The 25,291-nt window shown below is 45.5% G+C and overlaps 1 protein-coding gene across 1 annotated transcript; it reads left to right on the top strand.

Moving 5' to 3' along the window:
• Positions 1-3,529: 3,529 nt before the first annotated feature.
• TNFSF15 (TNF superfamily member 15) lies at positions 3,530-16,096 on the top strand. Its single transcript, XM_009935392.2, has 4 exons — positions 3,530-3,893; positions 10,594-10,645; positions 11,281-11,328; positions 15,592-16,096. The coding sequence occupies exons 1-4, from the start codon at positions 3,696-3,698 to the stop codon at positions 16,017-16,019; spliced, it is 726 nt and encodes a 241-aa protein (XP_009933694.2). The 5' UTR covers positions 3,530-3,695; the 3' UTR covers positions 16,020-16,096.
• Positions 16,097-25,291: the final 9,195 nt, after the last annotated feature.

The raw sequence follows: 25,291 nt of genomic DNA, 5'->3' as shown, positions 1-25,291 counted from the left end.
TCTCACTTGGTGTGCGTGGGAGGGAAACATGCTTGGAGGACATGTGCTGTATGACAGAAGGAGGCTTTTAGCAGCAGAGAGGTGTGAGGTCACAACAGGGGCAAAGCAGCTGGAGGTGGGGAACCATCCTGCACCCTCCCACTCCTTCCCGTCACACGTCACACCCTGGCAAGGGACAGCTCGAGGAGCTGGTCCCCGTCTCCTGTCTGGTGACAAACCCAGTCTAACTGGGTAACATTTCCACATAGCGACCAGCTACCTCCTACTTCTGCTTATTGGTGGTCAGGAGTTGTGTAAGAGTAATGACTGACCTGAAAAGCCCCTCCTGACACATATCCATACCTGACCATGCCTATGACAAAACCCTCCCACAACTCTTGTGCGCAAGGGAGGACACGGTTCCTCTTTCACGGTGGTGGTGGTCATGCTTAGGTGAGCCTCCATCCCTCTGCCTGCCTTCCAGCCCTGCTGTTCTCAGCAATCACAGCCAGAAGCACTTCAGTTTATCAGATGTCCGCAGGTTGACCCTGCTGTAGTAGAAATTTCCACACCACCAGCACTCCCTGCTTTCACCATTCCCCTTGCCTGGCTCAGGCCACAAGCTGGCAGAAGCAGGTGTTGCCTGTTGCTCCCTGTGCAGCCCTGATGCTCAGCTGCAGCGAGCTGAGTACTGGAGGGCACAGGAAGCCCACACTAAAGTACAGTGGGGACCACCACTCCTTACATGCCAGCACCCAACAGCCATGGCATTGAGGCAGCAGCAGCAAGAGGGAAGGATGAAATGCCAACCTGGGAAGTCATGGTGGGTGCTGAGAGTGCTCAGCACCAACTACAGCCTATCCGTGCTGCATCTGAGTACACAGCCTGTCTCCGGTGGGACACTCCAGACAACCTAGCAAAACACTGAGCGGTAAGGATACGACAAGATCGAGAGGAGCAAATATCAAATGCTGGTTCCCCCTGCAGATTTCTCTAATCAGTAGAAACTAGTCAAGGATCACAGGCTTGGACACGTCTGACATGAGCAGGAGGATTTACCCAACAGTCAGGGCTGGGAGCTCAGCTGGGGGCAAACAGAGAGCAGCAGGAGAAATTTGAAGAGCGAGATGACAGACAGCCGAGCAGGACTGCCCCTGCCTGCACCCTGCCTGCACAGACCCAGCTCCGTTCATCGGAAAGACGAGACCGCTGTGGTCATCACAGGCCACCATTCCCAGTTCTGCAGCACCCTGCACGGGGCGGCACAGCCGAGGGTGGCCAGGCGGCAGGAACCCAGCGCTGGCACAGGGGCTCTCAGACCTGGGTTTATTCTGGCTGCTCTAAAGCTGCCTTGCTGAGCCATCTTGGACAAGTGACCTCGTGGCAAATAAAAGGCATGCCATGTGCCAGATGCACTTGCACTCTGGAGAGTAATAAGAAATTTCACATTCCTTTCTTGGGATTTTTAAGAATAATTTCCCAGCTTGGTTCACGAGCCAGGTGCAGAGCAAGAACCTGTCCCCGTCTCATCTTAAGGGCCCAGCCCTTGCTGTCTGAGGGTCCAGCTACTCACCCTCTTCCAGCCAAAGATTTGCAGGTCATGCACCACTGCAAGAAGTCTTAGGCCAATAAAAGCTCTTATGAGTTGTTTTAACTCAGAACTGATTCCACTGGAATTCCTTGGAAAATAAAAAAAACAACCGAACTTCCAGGGGGTTTGCTTGGCTTACAGGTTGGGGATATCTGTGGCTGGCTGCTAGTGCTGTGATGCACTTGCCTGGAATATGTACTAAATGTTTTGTGGCACTCACAATGAAGAGAAAATTAACTTTGACACTCATTGCCAAAATATTATTATTAGGTTTTTAGTACTCTGCTCTAGAATAAGCAACTGGGAACCACAGTGGGAAACAAACAAACAAAAAAAACCCCACATCTTTACACAGCACTTCCCTAGAAATATGAGTTTTCTTTCTACTGACCTTAGCAGCACCTTCCCACCCATTCTGCTTTTTAAATTTGTAATAAATGGAGCCACGCCTGCCCTGAAATCAGTTCTGGGTGCCATAAAAACAGAGAGTAGATCTTGCCTTTACGGTTTTGTAGCCTAAATAAAAACAAACAGTGAATTAAAGAAGGAAGCAAAGTCAGTCACTAGCCTAAGGTCACAAAGGAGTTATGTGGCTTGGCGTGGATTAGCACGTCCTTTGGTGCGTTACCAGCTTTCCTGTTCTGTCTCCCTAAACCGTACTGGGTTTCACTGTTTCTCACTTTCCCCTTCACATTTTCCCTTTCCCTGGCCTGTTCCTTGTCCAGTCTGCTGGCAGGTCTCCCCGTCCCCGCTGCTGACAGCCTCAGTCATCCTCACTAACTAAATTATACGTTTTGCTTAGCACATGACTTTTAGCTTTCTAGTGTATCAAGAGCTGCACCAGGCTATTGTAATAGCAAGATTTCTAGCAGTGCTACCAAAGTACCAGTGTTTTTCATGAGGAGGTGGGTGAAACCAAATCTTGTTGTTCTCTCACTAAAATATAAGAAAGTTTCCACCCTGCTTCTCTACCCAGGGAAAAAGGAGAAGTTTCTGCACATCAGCGTGAGAGTGTGTATAAATCAAAGAAGGTTTCAGTTTTTATGAGAACCATGTTTTCCCGGGAAAAAAATTTCCAATTTCAACAATCTGGATAAGTCTACCTGGCAATATCTCCAGTACTGGCTCCTGCCAAGTCCTTCCTAAACCCTGCCAAAGCCGGCGGATCAAGGGTGAGCTGCTGCTGTGTCAGGGAGCAAGCATGCAAGTAGCCTTCCACGGGAGAAGGGAACCCCTTCCAGCCGGACACCGGCTGCCGTCTGAGCTGGTTTCTCTTAAATCAGATGCTGAGCAGCTCCTGAGGTTGCCAATAGGCAGCAGCCTCTTTTAATCAGAGATAGCAGCTATCAATAAACTAAGATGACACAAACTTTTGCCAAGAGCAATAAAGTCACGGTTTTTCCGAGTAATGATAACAAGCTCCTGTAAAAACACAGCTGAAATGAGTTCGGAGAAGATGAACCCCACAGCAGCAGAACACCCTGTTTTAGGCCTGACCTTGGACAGCCTGATGCAAAAAGTACATTGAGCTAACTGCAGCCTGATGCAGATTCTGCTAAAATATCGAAATAATGCAATATTTCAGAGAACCAGACCCCTTCTTGGGGTCACTTGTGATTGCCTCGCCTCCCCCAAAGACTCTTCCCTTTTCTCCGGGGGCTGCATTGAAACTGCTGGGCTCCGGGATGCCACCCGCTCGCCTCTGCCGCTCGCTCTCGCTCTCCCCCTGCTTCTCACTTTCACTCCCATTGGTTTCATGTTCCCTTTGCCACGCGGAAAAGCTTTCAAGCTTATCCAGCCCAGCAGCAGGGTTTATCCTGGTTCCACCCACTGGGACTTTCCTAACTTCCTTCTGCAGAGCGAAGGGGGAAAAAAAGCCAGACGGAGGCACGGAGCAGGCACCTCGGGGAGCCCGGGGAGCCGCCGTGCTCTCTTTCCCTGAGCTAGGTTTCTATAGTAGGCGGTGCATTCCTTGGGAGGGAGGGTGTGTGTGTGCTGGTGCCTTCCCACACTCGGGGCAGCTCTTATTTAATGGGGGTCTCCATGCAGGGCAGACGCCAGAAGAGATTTTGCTGTTCCCGGTTCCCATCCAGAAGCAGCAGCAGCTCGCACTCCAGACACCGGCATGGACCGCGTGGTCGAGATAACCCTGGAGGAGGCGGCTCCCGGGACCAACCAAGCCTGCAAGATGCACCTCAGGGAGGATCTGAGGAGGATGCGGTGCGCGGTGCTGCTGTGCCTTCTCTCCGTGCTGGTCCTGGCGCTGCCCATTGCCTACCTGCTGGTTGGAAACCTCAGAGCCCCCAGCTCCTGCGCTGGACAGGTAGGAGACTGATGGCTGATTTCTGTCCTGCCACCTTACCCTGAGAGGAGGAGATGCCGCGTCCCGCATCTCCAGGGTTGGGTTTGTTTGGTTCTTTTATCCTCTTTGTGAGTTTCTCGTGTTTAAGGGAATGTGAGCAACTCATGATTACATTCCTTCTTCCTTATACAGAGCAAATCTGCCTGGGATAAATCTTATTATTAGTTGGTCTTTTTAACTAACGGTTTCTTTTCCTCTTGTCTTCGTTTCACTAAGGTCATGGTACAATGAACACCTTTAAAACTTTTATTGACATGCTGCAGGAAATGCTTGAGAAAAACCGCTAGCTGATGGAAATCAGTGTCTCTCCACAGATTTCAGCTACATTTTGACACTATGACTCGTTTTCCTCCCTACTTTCGGGTTAACTCTGAGACTTCCCCTCACAGTGTCCTATTTCAGCAAACATCTGCTGACTGCACTGCTGATGTCAGTGGGTCAGTGCCCATCATCCATCAGTAAGGCAGACAGCTATAGCTGTCATGTATTATTCATGCAAACTCCTGCAGAAATATGATTTGAGACAATTAAGGAGTCTGACCCTAAATTCTGCATCCCATTTTTTACTCCCTGTCAAAACTTTCTCTAGATCCAGGGATCTTCTCAGCTCTTCTTCTTTGACAGGCAGCCAAACTCACTTTGCTCCTAGCAATACAAGTTTGCTGGTGTGGCTGCTTCTAACGCTCTGCTATGCCTCCCCACTGCTCTTGCCAGACTGAAAATAAGTGCTTATTTTCACAGTAAACTATGAATTCAGCAGACCGCCCCATGCTAGAAAGATGTACATAGGTCTGAAGAATTAGGGTTTGAATTTTATCTTCGGGTCTGAAATTCCCCAACTAATTAGCCTGCTTGTTACATGCTCATTTAGGAATAGCAAAAGAAGGCAGTGCTAGTAAGTGGCCTGGAAGGCAGATTTCTGACCTTGCACACATTTAGCCTAGGGGTGTTTAGAGAGTGTGACCAGTGGCTGCGCGCCTGCGTGCTCTCGGCTGCACAGAGACGCGCCAGCCCCCATTTGACCTCGAGTCTGCACAGCCGGCATCTCGTTCCCAAGCGATGCCGGCTTCCGGGTGCAGCGTCCTCCGCGTTATCTGGTTAGACCTTCGTGCGCAGCTAAAAGGAGACGCGGCAGCCGTACGCAGTACCTCAGGCTGTTAAGTTTTTCTGTTTCTTGCACGCGCTACAGTGCACGTTACCACGCTGACCCTGTTACTGCTGTTTAGGCCAGCTGGAGCGGGTACACACAGAGTGAAGAGGCACTTTGGACAGTTTCAGCTGCATTGCTCTTTGTTCACATCCTGTGAGGGTGTACAGGGCAGAACAATTCAGTTCTTCAAATGATCTTCGACAAAAATATTAGCCTGTTTGATTTGACTAATGTGTTCCTGGCTCTTAATCTTGTTGGCACTGTTAGCAGAGAAAGGTATTTTTTTGACTGGGTTTGGCTTCTTAAGAGGAAAAATGCAATGTAAGTCACTCGATCTGCTCTAGCCTGGGCTATGCTAGTGTGTATTTCCATGCATACGCACTGAATTATTAGCATGCAATATTCCCACAGTGATGTAATGAGGTGATCAGATGAGTTACAGCCTCTGCCAGTCCCAGTGAGAAAAACAAAAATCATCGGGGCTGGCTGGCTGCCCGCTGCCTTTGTGCCAAGCCCAGTGGGTGGAGTGCCCAGCTACAGTTCAAGTGCACTCTGCATTTTCTGAATTTTTCATTCAGTCCACTGGTGACTGACTGTATCACCAGTGTTGTCTAGCAACAGAGTACAGATGGGCGGATTTCTCTGCCTGTGTAGCTTTCTGTTAAATGCCCGGAAGAGCCGTGTCACAGGCTGAGCCCAGGCACTCTGTCCTGTGGGTCACCATGGCTGTAGCCAGTTTCAGTCCGTGGGAATGTTTCTGGGCATAAAGGCTCTTGGGAAAACATCATTGTTCATTTTGTTCTGCATTTGAAGTGCTAGAACTGAATTGCTAAAGAATGCTTCCCATGTGTGCCCCATTCACAGCCCAAAATCAGGAGGACTAGGCTGGGACCAGACACGTGTGCCAGGGCTTTCTGTAGCACTGGTTTTGGGGTGCGGATGCCCTGGGCATACTGGGAGCAAGTGAGCAGGCCTGAGTTTGCACCAGATGCGTATTCACTTGCTGACCCTTGCAGCAGCAAGCCCACAGGAGCGGTCCTTTCGTTGCCCCAGGACCAGTGCTCAGCCCACACATTCCAGATTATCAACTTCTGTGCTGGGGACAGTCCTGGGAGGAGGGAGGGACTTGGGGGCTGAGCAGATGAGAAGCAGACGTAATGAATTCCCAAGCCGTCCTTCCTTGAGCAAGGAGGAGGACAAGGGGAGTCGGGGAGGTTTTGTGCAACAGGGGCGTGCCTCTTCAATTTGCCTGTGGGGTGAGGCAGTTTATTCATCTCTGCTTCTGTGTGGGTGCACGTGGTGTCACATTCTGCCTCTGAAAGGATGTAAACTCACCTTTTCCTCTAGAAATATCCCTTTCAGGAAAAAGCAGGGCAAGTTATGTCATCACAGCAACATGTGTGAGCCCCCGGTTCTCTCTCTTTCATGGTATACTGCGTCTTGCATGAATAATTCAAGTCTGATGATGATTTCCCTGGACACCTTCCATGATCACTACACTGTTTCCCTTTTGGAAATAGAAATCATTTTCTTTTGTGCTTCAAGACAGAGTGAGGTGAGGAAATAGGGTTCTTTAAGCAATAACACATCTTGAGTTATTGGCAGGGAATTTACAAAAGGCTCTGGTGGTGCCCTTCCGCATGAAAGGCCAGGACTGCTCTGTGTCCTTCCACACAGGGATGCCAAGTTTCAGTCTGAGTGCACAAATCTACCAAGGGACCAGCCCAGCAGTCAGGAGAGCATCTCTGGCTGCCTTAGCAACCCACTTAGCTAGCTCAGTAGAGTAGAGCATCAAGTCCAGTGGCCTGGAGATGTTGGTACTTGGGCTTATTATCATGGCATAATTGGCATGGCAGAACAACAAGCAGTCTAAAGGGAAATTCCAAAAGCTGTCCAAAGGGTTGCACATCAACCTGTGTGCCATGTCAACCTTGCAGTTGAGAAGGGAGCTGTTGCAGTACAGGAGGGACTTTAAATTCCTAGCAGCTCCACCTGGATCCCACCCAAAGGGATGAAGCCAGAAAGACAGCAACAAATCTCAGAAAAGGGCTGCCAGAAAGAGAACCTGACATGGCTTCCTGACCCTGTAGGGAGGGAGAAATGCCTAGGGAGGAGCAGTGAGCATTGCACCTAAGCCCAGGTGTATGGGATTCCCCTTCCAAAAGCCAGAAGCAGTAAGACTCCTGACAGGCCATTGCTGCTTGATGCGCATGGTCCTTGTGGGCAGAGAAGCCAGTGAGCACATGCCCTGGGTACGTGCTTACACTGGGCGACAGTACAGCCAAAATACTCCCATTGAAGCCAGTATTTACTGGCACTGGGCAGGCCCCTACCAAAAATGCCCAGCCCAGGTCATGCAGCATCTCTGGAGCTAGAAAAATTGTGGGTGTATGTACCGTGTTTGACCTGCAGAGACCCTGCCCATAAGATAGTGTCTTCTGCTCAAAATTGAGTGGATGGAGGTGCTGGGGATATTTTGCTTATTAATCTCTCTGCCTGCACTGCCAAGCTGCTTTTCCCATGCAGTTCTCTATCGGATACCCCCCGTCCTTCCTGGAGGTACAAGAAGAAAAGTGCATGAATAGGGGATGTTCAGCCCTTCTTTTTGGCTGTAGCAATACATGGATATAAATGCACCGGGGCTTTTGGACATTCTTGGTATCAAAAAAAATATAGAAGTATTTTGCATACTGCAGTGTTCAAGGTAGTTAAAGCTGGCTGTCCAAGACATTGTTTGTCTGCAAGTCAGCTGTAAGGTGGTATTTTCAACATCACTCAGTGCTGGTTACAGTCTCTCCACAGTAACCAAAGGGAAAATTGAAACCAAGCTGTGAACTTTTCAGAATCACAGCTAAGCAAGAAAGGAAAAGACAGACACAAACTGTGTAAATGATCTCTGTATTGTCTCATGTGGCTTAGCTATCCCTCATCACCTCGTCCATACCATCAATGCACAACATCTGTGCCTATTTAGGACAAATATTACTAATACTGGGCCATTACGTAACACTATCTAGTGCCAAAATATTTTCTGTAGGAGGTTTAGATTTTTATCCTTTTCAAGCAGCACAATTAGGAAAAAAATCCCCAAACCCTTCCTTTGCCAAGCAACAGAATAATTTCACATCTTGCAGCACCCTGCTCTATCCACTGCATCACACTATCCTGTAGCACCTATGAATGCAGCTCCTGCTCTTCCTGGAGTTTCCATCCAGCTGCCTTTGGAAATAAATAAATTGAGGTTGCATGAAAAGCTCCTCCTCAGTTTTTAGTCAAAACCAATTTGTTATTTTTTGTAAAGAAGCAGATCTCTTCCTGATATCCTTCCCACTTTTCCATCACCTCTGTTTGTATTGCAGCATCTGAGTTTATGTAAAGTACTCCAGCAGAAGTTAGGCTTTAGATAAGTAAACAGTACCACTAAAGTTACGTGATTAAATGTAGATTTGTGATTGATTTGTAGCTCACTGCAGTACTTAGCATCATTAGAAAATATATCTCTTGATAAACATGTAGGAAGTGTCACGTAAACAATGGTGTCAGTATACTTGTATGCATATACATCTGGCCAAAAGCAAGGGGGAGTGTTGGAGGGCAATCCTCCACACCGCTCTTGTGCTTCCCACCAGGGAAAGGACAAAGTCACCTGGCTATGACACTGTGTCACATCAAAAGTACAGTTGTGTTTAGACACCACAGCGAGCAGGCAGGACCTTGGATAAAGCCATTAGTCATAGCGAAAGGCCCAGACAGCTCACTGAGAGCGCAACATCTTTTCTCCCTCTGAGACACACACTGAGATTTCGCACCACTGTTTCTCCTAGCTGGCATTTCCTACAGAGCAGCAGACTGCTATGGCTGGGCTATGTATGTGTGTGCAGGTGAGGAAGGGAGGGGAAAAAAAAAGATCCTTTTCCCTGCAGTTTTCCTTCTCCATTTTTTTTTCCAACACACTGGAGCAACTATTCTAGAGATTATGGCTTTCTGCAGGAGCACATGATGGATGTTTACTGCTAATAAAACATTAAAATATCTTTGGGCTTATTGGAGTGGTTAGCAGTCCCCAAATCCAGGCAGCCTGACTCTTCTCCCACAAACACTCTCCTTCCCCTGGCCAGTGAATTCTCTATTTTCTACTTCTCCTGAAGTATTTGAATTTGTGCAAGACGCAGGCACCAGGAGATATCTTCAGCATCTACATGCTAATACTATTTCAGCCTGTTTATTGAGCAATGTGCATCAAATCCTTAGCTGCAAGCTGGTCAGCGGCAGTTTATTCAATGTACTTGTAGCTGTCCACAAAACACACCATACCACACCAGCATGCTCCTGACAAACGTTGTGTAATAGGGATTCCCGACAGACCTTATGGTGAGCCCTGAGCTGGCTGCTTAACCCAGACAGTCTGCCTTCTGCAGCAACACTGTTGGTGTAGACCCGCAACGAACTGTGCCCTGGGGAAAGCATCAGGATGCTCCTTACATCCTGAGGAGTCGGGATCCAGAGGCAGCATCCCGCAGCATCCTCCATTCAGGAGCCGTGGTGCTTTGCAGGCTGCCATAAGAGGACTGGCACTTGGCGAGAAGCCACCAGCCCAAGTGTGATTCAGAAGGGGCAGCGTGTGGCAGGTAGACAGCAGCTTCCCTTTGAACTGCTGGACAGAAACGTCAGAACCACTTGGCATGGCCCAGGGCCATGCCCTGCTGCCTTGCAAATTCCTGTTGGCACAGGGGTGCGTTATGGTGTGCTGGTATTCAGCTCCAGAACAAAATGTAAGAGGCAAGGAAATACATATCAGTCCGCCTTTCCTTGGTGGAGTGTCAGTGTGGCACAGAGCTCACCCTCTGCCAGCTGCACTCTCAGACCTGCTCAGCCCCTTTCCTAGGAGGGTACCCAACGTTCAAGACAGATACAAGCAACAGACTGACAGTCAGAAATGACACGCCGCAGAAAGAAAAGCAGGTGTAGCTGGTACACCTCAGTTAGTTTCTTCGCTGGCCTTCTGAATGAACCTTTGCAGCTGCACAGGCTCAGACTGCTGAGCCTTGAGACAGGGAAGAGTCGCTCACATTGCTCGGTTTGCTCTGCACAGATTGAGGGACAGGAGAGTCTCTAAGCAGCAGAGGTGCTCCGGCAGTGCTGGAAGGAGGCATCATCCCATAGGAGGGTTAGCGATGGCTAAGTCACCCTGGCCACTCTGCCAGTCCTCTCCCAGTTATGCCAAGGGCTTTTCCAGGCTCTGAACAACACTGGAGTTTAACGTAACAGCCACCACAGGTCCTGTCCCTGGCAGCCTTTCGGAGATGCAGGCGGTTTCAAACAAACAGCAGAAAACTCTTGCAATGAAGCCAAACCTTGCTGGGGCTTGTCCTTTTACATAAAAGCTCTAGCTGAACTCTATAATATTACTGTAGCATATTCAGTTTTCTGGGTTAATGCAAACCAGACCATCTGTGGAGGTACCGCACACCCTGGAGCCCTGAGCTAACGGCTTGCAAATCTCTCCTGCAGGTCACAGAAGAGAGGGGCTCTCGCTTTCTGAAGCAACGGGCGGTAGGTACTGGTAAGTTTGCCAGCTCTTTCCCCCGCACTAAACACCTCTGTTTACCAAGGTTTTGCAATCGCTGCCGCAGCACCCTGCTGGCAGATGCCTCCACACCTGCCCTCCGCTGTCACCACCCAAATCCCTCCCAAGCCAAACAAGCCAGGGCAGACAGAGGCAAACCTGGGCGACAAGATGCAGGAGATAACTGGGGCCATAGCAAAAGTGCGAGCATTTCTAGCCCCAGGGCTGTGCAAGCTCACTCCTTCTAGTGCAGGCACAGACCTCCCCAGCAGCTCTCCGAGATCGGTATAACTCCCTGAATGTGCAAGCGCATGGATTCGGAAGCCCACGCACACCACACTCTCACCCGTGCGCACCACACCTCCCCTCCGTTCACCCTCCGGCAATTTTAGACACGCTGCGATGCGCCCTGCCGATGCCGCAGCGGGCCTGACAAGCTCGCTGGTTTGCAAAGGGATTCTGTTATCTCAACTGTGTCAATAAACAGGCACAGCAAATAACTCCTGACTCGAATGTATACAGAAATGGAAACGGGCTGCACACGTTTCCTCGTTAGCATCGATCACCACTCACATCTCATTGACTTGAACAGCAGCAAAGGTCCTTACGCGCTCTTTTCTTTTTGTCCTCAGTTACAGATACTCTTTCCACTGCAGAAAAGCCAAGAGCGCACCTGACAGGTAATGTTTGTTCAAAAATAAAGCATTTCCCGCGGGTATTATAGCAGATGTAGCAGTGCAATAATACTGGTTTAGATGGGTCTGCTAAGATCAGGTGTTGCAGGAAACGTGGGGAAAACAATCATCAGCTTTGCCTTGTTGACCATGACAGGATTACTGCAGCCTGTGTTTGTAGGAAAGGGCCCACGAAGGAGGTAGTTGACAGAAACTTTTCTGCTTAACCACTTTTCCAAGCTGTTTATTTCATTGAGCGAGCAGCTCTTGTAACTGAACTTAAATATGCGACTGGTACCCGAGTGATCTGCTGAATCCCCTAGAAAAGGCAGTGGAAAGATCCCAAGTGAGCCCTCATGAAGCAGTGAATTGGGAAAAACTACCAGGTCTGGAGCAAAATCAGGTCAGCTATGAGGGGCTTCAGAGCGCTTATTTATCTGTAAGGTCTGGCTCGTCCCACACTCACGGTACTGCCATCAGATAGCCTCCTGGTTTTAGTGAGATCGCCTCTGACTCACATTGGAGAGAGCAAGGGAAGAATTGTGTCCAGCTGAACCCCTCCAAGCCGTTATCTCATGTTACGGACATGCTACCGCAAAGCACTGTCACAGGGTGGACTGCCATACATTTCCAAGGGGCTGCCTGAATTTGCATGGCCACCGTCTCACCACCTCAGCCTTGAAGGTGTAGCTGTCATCACACCAAGGACACTGTCCTGAGCCTTCCCCCATCCTTGCCAACTCCACCCACCTGGAAAATTTAAGTATATACCACAGGAGACAAAAAGGTTCATGGCTGGTTCCCATGTGGATGGATTTGAGTGCTGACAGGCTCTCCAGCTGCTCTGACCTAAGGCAATTTATACCTCTGTAAAACAGACCTCACTTCCCCAACACCCTGTGGGTTGTCCCGGGGGAGCACTTTTGTAACTTAAAGCATGCAAATGGCCTGATGCTTCACACAAATTCACCTACAGGGTTAAACCAATCAGTAGTTCAGGGCTGATTTCTTTCCCAGCATAGTTTGCTTTCCCTAATCCACAAGCTCCTTCCTAATGCACGTCCTGGGTTACATCCACTTTTACATGTAGGTTGCTAGAGCCCCAAAACGGACCTGTCCTTGTGCAACTTTGCAAGAGCAAAAGGACCACGTCTGTTAGTTTAAGTGTCTCTGTTTCCCCTGAGTCCCCCCATGGCAGAGAAACCCAGAGGCTCCCAGTGCAGCTGACTCAGCAGAGCAGCCAAGGCACAGCTCTGCTGGCGGGAACTTCCCTGGGTTGCACAAAAATCCACTTGCCACAGGGAAGAACCTGACAGTTTCCTTCAAATTGCCTCAGGACTCCCATTTGTAAAAATTCCTTCACCATCATTCCTGAGCAGTACAGTGCCCGTCCTCTTCGACCTGCTATTTCGGGCCAGTCACTGTTGACCATCGCAAGGAGCAAGAAAAGGAAAAAACTAAGGGGAGTCTATTGCTCCTTTTTCTGCGCAAAACTGCTACACCCATGCTGCTGTGCTACGTAGCCATCAGGGAACCCGATTTCCATGAGCTTAGCTTTGATCTTCTTTGAGCCCAAGCATATTATTGGTGCTGTACCCTGTGGTACACAGGTGGACCGTGTAGAACTGACAAGTTCAGCAATATACCACTAAATGTACCCAAAAGCGACCAAGCAACAGGGATTCTCCAGCAAGGGACTAAACCAAAAGAGATTTGGAGAAAGGAGAAGTAATTTCACATGTAAAGGTTGCCAAAAATTTATAGTGGATGGGAAAGTTCAAGGAACTGTAGCAATGAATCCCTTGTTAAAACCAGATTCCATTTACTTCAAGAGTTAGCATAATAGGTATACTTTTAGGAAGTATAGCTCCATATATTTCTAAAACAGATAAATGACAAGTACAAAGTACAACTGCTGCTAGAAAAGGAACTGTACTGTATTCAAAGGCACTTGAACATGCATTTTCCCTCTTGACTGGTATTGAAAGCATGGGAAAAATTAATTAACTTGAAAATAGAGCACATCAATAGAGTGAGCTTTATTCTAAAAGGGAGGTCATAGCTGTAAAACTTAGAGTTGCCTAATTCTAGAAGTTATGAAATCGTGTAATGTCGCTGACATTTAAATGCGTCATGGTACACAGAAAAGAGTATTTCACATGCAGTTTCTCTTCCCTCAATTTTCCCTCAAAATTTCCAAGATGGAAAAGAGCCCAGGACATTTTCTGAAAATATGCTGATCTATTCTGATCCTTTGCATCTCAAACAAGATTTCATCTGCTGCCAATCGATCTCTGAGATGTATTAGTCCAAGGTTTTGTAAACCTTTGAGTGACCCAAATGCTACTGTAGTTCTTGCTAGGACTCAGACCGGTCCCTAGACATTTGAGAGGTAGGTGAGGATGAAAGCTGACCATGAGTACTTTCACTTTCTTTTATTCCTCTCTGTAACAGGCAAAGCTCCATTGGCTTTAAGCGTCACAGTCCTTATAACACTTCAATAATTTAGCTTGGCTTGCTATCATAATCCCCGTCTATCATTCTCCCACACAGAAACAGTCTCCTCATATACTTTGCCTGCTGGGGAATGATTAGAAAGATTTGATACTTCAGCAGCACTGACAGGCAGGCTGAAAAAGAGACATTATTTTGTTGTGCTACTCAGAGAATATGCAAGAAATTGCACTCCTAACACCTTCTTGTCTCCTTATGGATTATTTATTGCTAGAAAAGAGAGGGAAATAGATGCCATTGGGAGTTGAGCACGTTAGTTTTTCTGAATCTCTTTTCACCCAGGATAAACCTAATGGTTATTGTCAAGAGAATTTCAAAGCTTTCTCTTACCAGCATTGACTTTGCCTCCCTCCTCATGTACACACACCTCTTCCCCAAACAGTGAATCAAAATCAACTTTAAACATTAACTCAAGCTCATGAAAAAGGTCTCATTTCCTGAAAATCAGTTTCCTCAGTCTTTCTAGCATTTAACATTAACTTTTCAGGTTCATTTTAACACCTGGCAGAATCTTAACAGTTTTATCCTCATCCTTTTCACTGCCTCAGCTGCTGTTTTACCACAATAATTTTGTGTGGCAGTCAAGGAAGAGCAGAGAAAACTCTTTTGGTTCCCTGCATAAAAATTAACAAGTACTAGGGCTTATTCTCCTGGGTGTCCTGTGAGAGAAATTAAAATGGTGGAGGAGAGTTGAAGGGAATAGGGCAGCAGTTCCCTGGTTCTTCCCCTGAGACCCCTGCAGCCTGGGGAGCGTCCTTGGCTTGGATCTGACTAAAAGTGGGGTCTAGATTAGAGCTCTGCTTGTAATCAGCTAATTACAAGACTGGGAAAAAGTCCAGACGCAAGCTCAGTGTTTTGTTCCAGCGAAGCATTTTGAGAAAAATTTGAGATAAAAATGGTTTTGAATATAACATGTTGCTTTGGAATTGAGCCTTCTGAAGCACAGTGGGGTCTTCTGAGTTTTTGGTGAAATCAAACGACACTAGTAAACCAAAGGCAACTACACAGCAAAAGATTTCATTGTGAACATCAAAGAAGAAAATCTTGACACAAGGGCTAATAAACCCCAAACATCCTTCAGAAGCGGCTTGGCAGGAAAAAAAAGTTCAAGCGTTTCAGTGCTTGGCGATAGATCAGGCTGGTCAGTGTGAAACTTTTGCAAGCACAGTAGTGTCTGTTTAAGAAACATAATTGCAATCCATCACTTCTGAAGAAAATGATGCTTTAGTATTTCTTACTACTGTCCTGAACCATTAGATACAGGCGTGGTACCCAAGTGTACAACTGCCCCTAGACTGGTTTCACTTAAGGACAAGCTTTTTACTCCATAAATAGGCAAGACAGCACCCTGGACCTGCAGGGTTAAGGCATCTGCATTGCTCCAAGTGCCATGAGACTTAGCCTTCAGGAATGACAGTCTCATCATTCGGGATCTGGCCCACAACCAGGACGTCCAGTCACAGCATACCCCTTCAGGCAGCCTGCGCTGGCCAGTCTCTTCCAAAAGCATCCTTTACTTTCACTCCCAATTGCTCTAGATAAGGACACCCTCCAAAAATATCACTGGACGGTTGGCCTGCAGCCAGTTCACCTCAGTTTTCAAGCTGTAAAATAAGAACACTTCTGTCCTAGCATTTAGATTACCCTATTTAAATTGCTTGCCCTTTGGAGTAGAGATCTCATGTTACATTCAGCAGCATATTCCCAGCTGGAGCAAACTAACCCACCTCTTCTCCCTCTCTCTTCTTCCCGCAGTGAAGAAACAAGATCTCACCAACACCGTGGGAAACCATCTGCCCATCCTGCAGTGGGAAGACAAGCGAGGCTTGGCCTTTACCAAGAACAACCTGAGTTATTTCAGCAACGCTCTGGTGATACCTGTGTCTGGGGACTACTATGTCTATGCTCAGGTCACTTTCCGAGGCCCCACTGAAAGTAGCAGCAGAACAAATTCTGTCACTGAGATCATCACCAAAGTCACTGACAGTTACCCTGAGCCCACCCAGCTGCTGACTGGCACCAAGACCCTCAGTGAACAGGGAAAAAGCTGGTTCCAGCCCATTTATCTGGGCGCCGTGGTCTCCTTAGAAGTAGGAGACAAGCTCATGGTCAATGTTAGTGACATCAAGCTGGTGGATTACACTAAGGAGCACAAAACTTTCTTTGGTGCATTTTTACTGTAGGTCCCTGGCAGCAGCTGGTGGGGACTTCCCTTCAATGTGCTGGTGTGACCTCACTGGACCTTGGCTTTGTGGGCACCCATTGGGGCGTGATTTCTGTGCTATTATCCTTCGTCTGTACTGTCACTCCTCTGCAGCTCCCTGCAGCCTTAAATTAAGGGGTAGGGAAAGCTGAAGCCACAGGCTGCACTGAAAGAAACGGGGGTGGGGTGTGGGGGGGGTGGGGACCAACTTAAAAATGAAAAACCAAAAAAAAAAAAGGAAAAATGAAAGTCAAATTGGAGAAAAAACATATATTTCTGGAAGTAAAAACTGAGAGCTCTTCAAAACTTCATAAGCTAGGGAGGAACAGGTTATACCTGGGAGTAGGAATATTGATCTTGAATATTGCAGCTAAACTACATCACTAGTTCCACATCCAATGTACAATTTCCTCAACTCAAAAAAGTGTTTTGAACTTTCTCCAGCACCTCCAGTATAGTTTTGCATGATCCTTCTTCAGATTCTTGATTCTAAAAGGTAATTACTTTTCATCATTTCCTTAAGAACAGATTTGCTTAGTACTTTGCACTAACATAGTGCTCAGATTGATCATTAACTGCTTAATTAATCCTTTCCAACTTCCCTGTAAAGTAGATTAAAATTGTATCTTGTGTTTTGCAGAAGCTACTTGAAATTTTTTTTCCCAAGAAATTATTTACAGTTCTTTAAGTCAACACACAGCCTCAAAACTTTGTATAAAATTTCTAGGGAACACACAGAAGCACTTTCTGTTTCGGCATGAAAGTGGAATCTCCCCACCAGTTCCTAACATTATGAAAACAGAAAAGATGAGGCAGAGACAGACGTGCAGCAAAATTTTCCACACTTTTAAAATCAGCCACTGAAATATGAGAGAAAATATCTGCAATATTTTTCTTTCCATTATGTTTAATGCAAAGCAAGCACAACGAAAGAAATCACTGCCTTGGTGCTCCCCCTTGAAACCATTGCCAATGCTGTATCGGTCCCCTGAGCACAAGGGACTCCCCAGCCTTTCCCCATGTGAAGGCTGGCAACCAGTAGTCCCTACACAAGGTCGAAAGATCCAAAGGCCTGATCATGGTGTGCCACAGCCAGGTGCAGAGCTCAGGAATGTTTAGCTTCCCACATTGCACTAATTTATTTTCATTATTTTATTTTCATAAGCTTTACTGTGTCTCAGGGAAATTCCCCAGCTTTCCTTTTCCTCCCGCAATAAATACATCACCGACAATGACTCAGGCCAAGTTCTCATAGATTCAGACTTTACACTCTTAACTGCCAGGAGGTCTCACTCCTGAGCACCTACCACCCACCCGTTCTACAACAACCAGGCTTCCCTCTCTGCAGCTCTTTGTCTTTCCTGCCTCACCTCATTGGATTTCCTCCAGTTTCCACTTCTTGGTCAGAAGTGGCAGCAGGGCTTGATTGCCTAGTTAACATTTCCACTCAAAGCCACAGTGGGGCCCAAAAGCACATGGTTAGCATCAGGGAGGCACTGAGGTTGGGGAATAGGTAGCACTGGGGATGGAGGTTGGTATCTGAAGAGCTCAAACAGACAGCTAAGTCCTTTGGTGGAGACCACCCCCAGCTACAAAAGACCGTGTGTGATATTGTAGCCCAGCCAGCAGTCAGACCAGGATGCTTGGTCCACAGTGAGCCTCTTCCTAGCAGAAGACAATCTATTTCTATATTTTTCAGCTGACAAGGACAAGTAGGTAGCACAGATGAAGCGTAGAGCATAGGGAAAGGGCAAGGCTGATCGGGAGTGAAGGGAGGAGAGGAGCAGAGCAGGAGGTGGGAGATCCAGACAACACCAGGATCTCCACCTCCTCATGGCTAGGTGTAAGCACCTTCATGCTGACAGCATGACTATACCTCCTAAACCTAGCAGGTTTTTTATGTAGTAAATCATCTCAGAAAAGAAGGCTTTTTGGCCATCCTTCCCTATTCTGCAGTACCTGGGTCCCATAGTAGGTCTCAGTTCTTCACCGTTTTGTCTACTCTGAGACAGCATTCAACACATCGCAAAAGCTAGGAGACAGCCATTTGCCCTGCCCTGCTTTCCTCCACAGGTGTCTTTCTGGCTTCCAGATTCTCCTTGATTGTAGTCATTGGGCGTTGGTCTACTATACAACACTGTCCATCTAGGAGACCTTGACTATGTCCCTTCATCAAAACCTTACTGCTCTTTGGCTTCCCATCCTTTCTTTGGCTTGTCCTTCATTTTCCCCACACCCACACCTCAGCTGTCCTCTTGATCCCTTTCTCCCACAGGCACCTTCCTGCCTTCTTGGCCCTGTCCATTAGGTACAAGGACATTTCTTTGTCCAAATGTAATTATCTACATGCAGCTTCTCTCTTGCAATCATCCTCAGTGCACAGAGAAAACTGACATCTGAAAACAGGTTAGGATGAAAGAAAGTCAAGGTAATGATCTTGCTAGCAGGTGCCACCACTCTTGGACAAAATATCCTCTTATGTCTGCATTAGTTAGATTCACTTCCATCTTGAAGTCCTTACTCCTATGTTTGCTCCACCTGTTCAGCCTTTTCCTATAAGCTGAATATATTTGTGTATATTCCGTACAAGTTCTAGGAAGGCCACTGGCAATAATGAGCCTTTTCTACTATAAGGCACATAGTTTGTGTCCACTGTACACTGACGATAAATTTCACAAGCAAAAAATTGCCTGCTGCCGCTCCATTAGAGGTGTGACTCTCTTGACCCGTTATCCATGGCACAAAAATATTTATTTCAGCCCAGCTAGAGCAAGTTTTGCACCCCGTTACACACACCAGCTTTTAACACATTTAGCACACTAGCACATTTTACATGACATAAAGTAATATATCTGGCATTACTTGTTTTAAAGTGATGCAGGCATATTAATCCACCCATCTACCCTAGTGGAAATTCTCTCTTTCTCCCTTTTTTCCCCCTCTCAGTGCTAATAATATTTCTGTAACAGTGACCAGCAGATATAGGAAGTATGCAGGGGCTGCTCCTGACCCTGTTGTGTATCAGATGTCCCTCCACAGCGGTAGATGGCATGAAGTCAGAGCAAAGCCACTGAAGTGAGACAGAGGTCAAGCTTAAAGGGAAATATCTCCAACCTGTGGACTGAACCCAAGCTGTGGATTCTCAGATTTGTCCAAAGCTAAATCAGGACAGAAGTATTCTCAGAAGTCTGTGTTTAATTAATTAGAAAATTTTCTTTAACATAAATCATTTCTGGAGATGTGAAAATGCATATGCATCAGCATTTTCAATTCAATGAGAAGATGATGAAGTAAGTCTGGTCAAGTGACCTTTCATTCTGTGGTCAAACTGAAAAAATGTTTTGTTTTGGATGGATGTGAAACTGAAACAGTTCTAAGAAAAAATCCAAGCTGGAGAAAAAGGGTGAAATATGCAGCTCATGTTATATGAGTTAAAAACACATGATGACAGGTTTTGACACTTACATTTCTTAGGGGAAAAAAAATTCAAGCACTTTTTAGAAGAAAACCATTGAAAGAAAAAATAACTTTTTTTTTTTTCTTTTGAGTACAAAGTCTGATCAAAATATTTCAGTTCTTAGGAACTCTGTTTTTCTGTAATCTCTTTGATCCTCCCAAAACTAACACTAAATATAACCCAAAAGTCATTAAAAGGTTCACTTAGCTAATCCCTTTGATCCCCCCAAAATTAACACTAAATATAACCCAAATTCATTAAAAGGTTCACTTCCCCACTGCTTCCTTTCCCCTTGAAAAGCATTAACTTTCTCTCCATATATGTACAGAAGTAAACGTAAATCATGCTAGAAGGATCACAGCTCCAATCTTACTGACATATACTTGTGCTGTAGTTAGTCCTGAGCATGCGGCTAAAGGGAATCATTGCCAAAGTGAGCTTGGTTTTCTCATTTGGTGTATGGGAAGAGGAAAATCTATCTTGCTCAAATTAAAAATGGATGAAAAATTTTACCTGTGTTTACCCTCAACTACACCATTATAGGAGCAATCCTCCAAATCATAGAGCGCTTATGTGGACCATCTCCAGTACATGTATGTTGGCAGGATTAGGGTCTAGAGGTGGAAAGCTGAAGGTCACATTCCTTAGCAAAATATAACCCAAATGTCAAAAAGGATGCTGCTGCAGTGATTTTGGACATAAGAGTTCAGTGGGTGTTAGGATGAGCAGACCCCCAGTTCAAAGAGATGCTACCAGGTTATATTGAACTGCAGCAGAGACCAAGTGGAATTGATTAAGGTATTCATTTGTGTTTTTCAACACGGATATTTCAGAATTTTGAAGGAATCTCATTTTTCACCTTGGTATGGTATAACTGACCACACCGTGTTTTGTTTAATTAATTTCCTGAGTGGCCCATCATTTCAGATGAGAAATGAGGATAAAATTCATTCTTTAGAAGAATCAGAAAATGTCAAGAATTTTTGCCCAGATCTGGGTATTAGACCGCAGTATAGCATTTTGCTATTGTAATGTATCTTCATATAAGTGATTGTATATTGTCTTGTGCTTCAGTACTGATGTGTGTCTTTACCAGTAGAACTGACTTAGCTTCTTGTTTCCAAGTTTTATGACAATAAAAATGCAAGTTATCTAATAAGACAACTTCTGATCCTGGTCCCCTTCCAAAACCACTAACCAAATAGCCACTTAAGAACAAGCAGCTAATATAGCCAGATAATGTGGATGTATAAGAAACCTGCTTTGTTGCGTCTTAACGTGTGAATTGTCGTTATCTTATATGCAGTTAGAGGTCCCTCACCAGAGTGAACTCAGGTTCAGAGTTTCCCCCAGGGCCTCATAGAGACTTGCATCTCAAAAGACAAAACATAAAGCTTAAGCAGATTTTCTTTTTCGGTCCCTTTCCAGCATGGGAAACAGCTGGTTCCATCTGTTTGTTAGTTATTAGTCTATTTTGAACAAGACTATCCTATGCAAAAGCAGTGCTCATCACAAACTGCATCGTAGATGGACTCTCAGCCTGCTGAGTAGAAATTGATGCTTCCGCTGAGCACCCAAGGGAGACAGGGAGTGTCAATAACTGGCTGAAATGCCAGGTTTGCCCGATCTACAGTCACATATGCGAGCACCTTGGCAGCTTGGGAACTGAGCATTTCCAATTGCTCAGCTCCTGGCTGCCAGGCACAACCCAGCTAGGAAATTTTGCCCTGATGAGGGTCTAAGTCTTGTTTGAAGGCAGCAGAGCTCTGGACACCCTTCGCCCTGTTCTAGCTTGAGTTTTGCTGTCCTTAAACTTTCAGCTTAATAGCAGCATCCACTGGATATGTGTTTCCTATCCTGGATGGTGTTGTCTTCAATTCCTGTGCTGCCAAAAATCTGAATTCTTGCTTTCCACTAGCAGAATTGAGAACTATTCTCCCATTGGGCATATTATTTTGTATTTCCACAACTTCTGTTGTTTTCCTGGCTTGAACTGGGAGTATCATATTTAAATTATTTTAGAGGAGGTTTCTGGTTAAGGGCTCCATGCTCTGGCTCAAGGAAGGTTTTCACTTGAAAACTCTGATGGAGGACACACGTTTACCCTGGTTTCCATCCACTTGCCAATACCTGAGATGCTTTGTTAGGCTGTAGGTGGCAGCCTCTGTAGATCAGCCAAGAGTTAATTAGACAGTAGGAATCTGATTTCTTTCTCCTATACCACCAAACAGATGTTTTTTTAAAAAATCCAATAGCTACCTCATGCTTAAATAATAACAAAAGCAAATTATATTATTTTTATTATTATTAATTTCTGTTTTAACTTGAGCTAAGCATGACTCACTTGTTTTATTGCCATTTTACTCTGTTCTTTGCACATATTGGGTAATAGCTTGAGGCAACATCTTCTTTGTGGTCTAAAAACACTGGCACATACAGTCCCTCTGCCCAAGCATTATGCTTCATTTTGCCTATCTTTAATCATACAGAGACTATTCTTAATAAATTTCTAGGCTCCCTCTCTAGAGAGGTGGAGGAAGAGATACACATTTCTGAAAAGCTAGAGAAGGTGGGGATAACAGAGGTGCTTCTCTCCCAGGGCTGCAGAGGGGTGTATATAGTCGTCTTCTAGCTAAATGCAAATACGATGATACGAGCACTCCACTCGCTTCCTCAGACAGCTGGATAAAGCTGCCCAGCTGCTGCCTGGGTAGAATCCCCATAGAGCTTAGTGTTAACAAATATAAACGTGGGCACATGTCTTGAGGGAAGGGAGAACCTCACTTTCATACGATGAAGTTGTTAGTCCATGAAACTCAACCTGCAGAGCAGGACACTACACTTGAGAGGTTAGCGTTCCCAGCTCCCATCTGTTGGCCAAGAATCCCAACCAGAGCTGGATCCGCTTCTTTCCAGGTTTGTTCTTGTTCCCTGCTTGGAACAGGGGACTTCATACAAGTTCAATGTCCAGCTTAATATGTCCAGCTTTTGGGAAGAGCTTTGAGTTCACTCTGGGAGGGGATGGAGAGTTTGTCTCCTAAGCATCTTGCAAGATGGAGCACAAACTGAGATGAAGTGGAAGCAACCCGCACTCACAAGAAGGTCCTGTGCTATAAACATTTCAGCTCACAGACAGGCAGCTGAGTAAGGGCTGTGTTTTCTAACACACTCAGGGTCTGTCAGACAGGTTCTTAAAAGTGATGAGGACTCCACTGTCCAGTTTATTTTTGACACCTGGTGCCAAGGTTGCGCACGTATCTCTTCAAAAGTGCAAAAACAGGAGCCAAGTTTGTCAACAGTGACAGTTCCAAATTCATTCTGCTTTACAAGTATTACTGCTGAATCCTTTGGAGCAGCAGGAAAGACACTGCCTGAGAAATTATATCCTGGTTTATTAAGCACCGGGAGTGTTTATTATTAAGTCAGGAGTGTTGGGGGTTTTTGCTGAATTAGGAACTAGACTACCTTTCCAGATGCTCTCATTCTTGCACAAATCAAGCTATTTTCTTTCGTTGATTGTAGAGTTTTATATTAAAACGTCAAAAAGACACTGAAAATGTTTGCTGCATATTTATTGGTACTGTACATATATATGCCTTAATTTTAGGTAAGAGAAATTATAAAAATCATGGTTTAAAGTTTAGATCTATTATACTTAACAGCTATTTCTTTTATAAGATAGCTTTGATGACTTCTGACGACTAGGTTTATAACTAGTCCTTTAAAACACACTTTGTGTCTTAAAGTGAAAAATAAAAGTATTTTATTTAATTCATATTTACTCCTGAGTCTTTCATTATTCTAATAAGTACCCAATTGTAAATATGAGCACTTGGTGGGAAGGACAGACATTTACCTGCGCCAAAGTGGTCAAAGTGTGCTGCATATTGCATGTTATACATGTTCTCTCAAAGGTGTAGAGTGTTTTTTTTTTATATAAGCTATTAATCACATACAAAATACACACACAGAAAATTATTAATCTTCACATTTCAAGAACAGTTTAAGTCTTATTCATTTGAGGACAAGATTCAGACATTTTCATGAGCCTTTATTTTAAGGGCTTTATTTAGAGAATTTTGCTCCAGTGGTGTATGATTGAGTACTGGGACTGTAATTTTCAATTCCACTTAGATTTAAATTTTTTTCTCTAGACATAGCTGAACCATCTTCATTTTTAAGGGTCCCTAATTCTCACTGACAATATCCCTCCAAAAGAAAAATAAAGAGATCAGTGCATCCCAAAGATGATGTACCTTGCTTTAGAATGAAACACTCCCATTTAACTGCTTTCTGCTCGACAATAATAAGATTGTTCAGTAAAACCCCACTGTGTTATTTCTTTTGAACTTCAGAACATTGGAGCGGAACAGCATTTACAATTCAGAAAACAGGAATTTGAGTGGTTTACCTAAATTCCTGATTCTTGAAAAGGATCCACTTGAACAACCCCAGAAACTGCTATTTCTGTAAAAACACCTAACACTGCTTTCTACAGTAATGAATTTTGTTTATGGGTGTCAGCTAAAATTACAGGGGTGGTTCTGACCTGCAGGCTGCAGGTCAGGTGTTAGTCTGGCTTCTTCTGAAGTCTAACAGAGACAGCCTCCCAGAGAGAGTCGACCATCTCCCTTTCTCTGTTAATGCCAGAGAGCTTAGAAACTTTCCAGTGCAGCTGAGGTTAGCAGCAGGAATCCCACCCTGAACTTTGTTTCTGAGCTGGATGGTTTGCCTGGATAGCTCTGTTCGTGGTCCCCAGGAAAGCAACTCAGAGTCAGAGCCTGAAGCTGACTACTGCACCAGCCCACATGGCTGCTCTCCTTCAGCAACCCATGCGACAGCAAAGCATATGGCATCCTCTCTTCTCCCATTGCCTTAATTAGCGAGAAGAAACTCATTAGCTAAATATGAAATCACTGTCCCATATGCCATAAGGGGAAGAGGTTCATTCCCTGCTGATGGTCCAGCTAGTTGATTACTGTAAGAGCACACCAGCTTCTCCCTGAGTTTTGAGTTCATCTTTACGGACAGGATACAGAGGCACATTTTTGCATGCAGACACCAAACTGGAAGAGATCTATTCAGACATAATCAAGCAAACAGCTGCCAGGGCATGGGTATCTGAAATCACACAAAATAGACATCTGCTCACTACACTTCCCTTCTCTCCTCACTGCCTGAAAGCAAAGCATGAAAGAGCACATCCTTTCAAAGCGATGGTTAGCAGCAAACGCTGCCCATGCCCTAGCCCTATAGCAAGATGACTTCACTTTTTGAAGAAAAGGAAGTGGGACATCTGTACGTAAATAAGGGGAATCTCTAGAACAAAAGCAAGGAGATACGAACAGCTTTTTGCTATAGCAGTGAGACTGTTCCTCTTTAATGCTGAATTGTCTGGTGAGAAGGTAGGAAAGATATTACAGCATATGGAAAACTCCAGTATCTGTACAAATGTTTGTGTCCACTGAAACTAGACAGTCCCTAGGGCTCTGCTGCCACTACCTTATGCACAGTGGCACCTTATTAATTTACCTTCAGTGATCACATTATACCTCTTTATTAAAGGAGGTGAGGTAAGGAGGATGAAAGACACCTTTTCTTTACCCATCCGCTGCAGCTAACTCACAGTCAGGCTAAAAGCACAAGACTGATCTCTTGCATATTCCACTGTTACTGACCCTCTACAGTCAAACTAGAATTTGATGCTTGTTCATTATGCATGTTCTGTTGAGCAAATCTGCTATTCCTTACCCTAGCTTCTAAACTGCAATCTGAATTTCAAGAAGGTGTTTATG

This window comes from Opisthocomus hoazin, chromosome 19, assembly GCF_030867145.1.
Source record: "Opisthocomus hoazin isolate bOpiHoa1 chromosome 19, bOpiHoa1.hap1, whole genome shotgun sequence".
In the NCBI taxonomy this organism is placed as follows: domain Eukaryota; kingdom Metazoa; phylum Chordata; class Aves; order Opisthocomiformes; family Opisthocomidae; genus Opisthocomus; species Opisthocomus hoazin.
The sequence above is the reverse complement of the archived record's forward strand: the minus strand, read 5'-3'. Positions and strand labels throughout refer to the sequence as shown.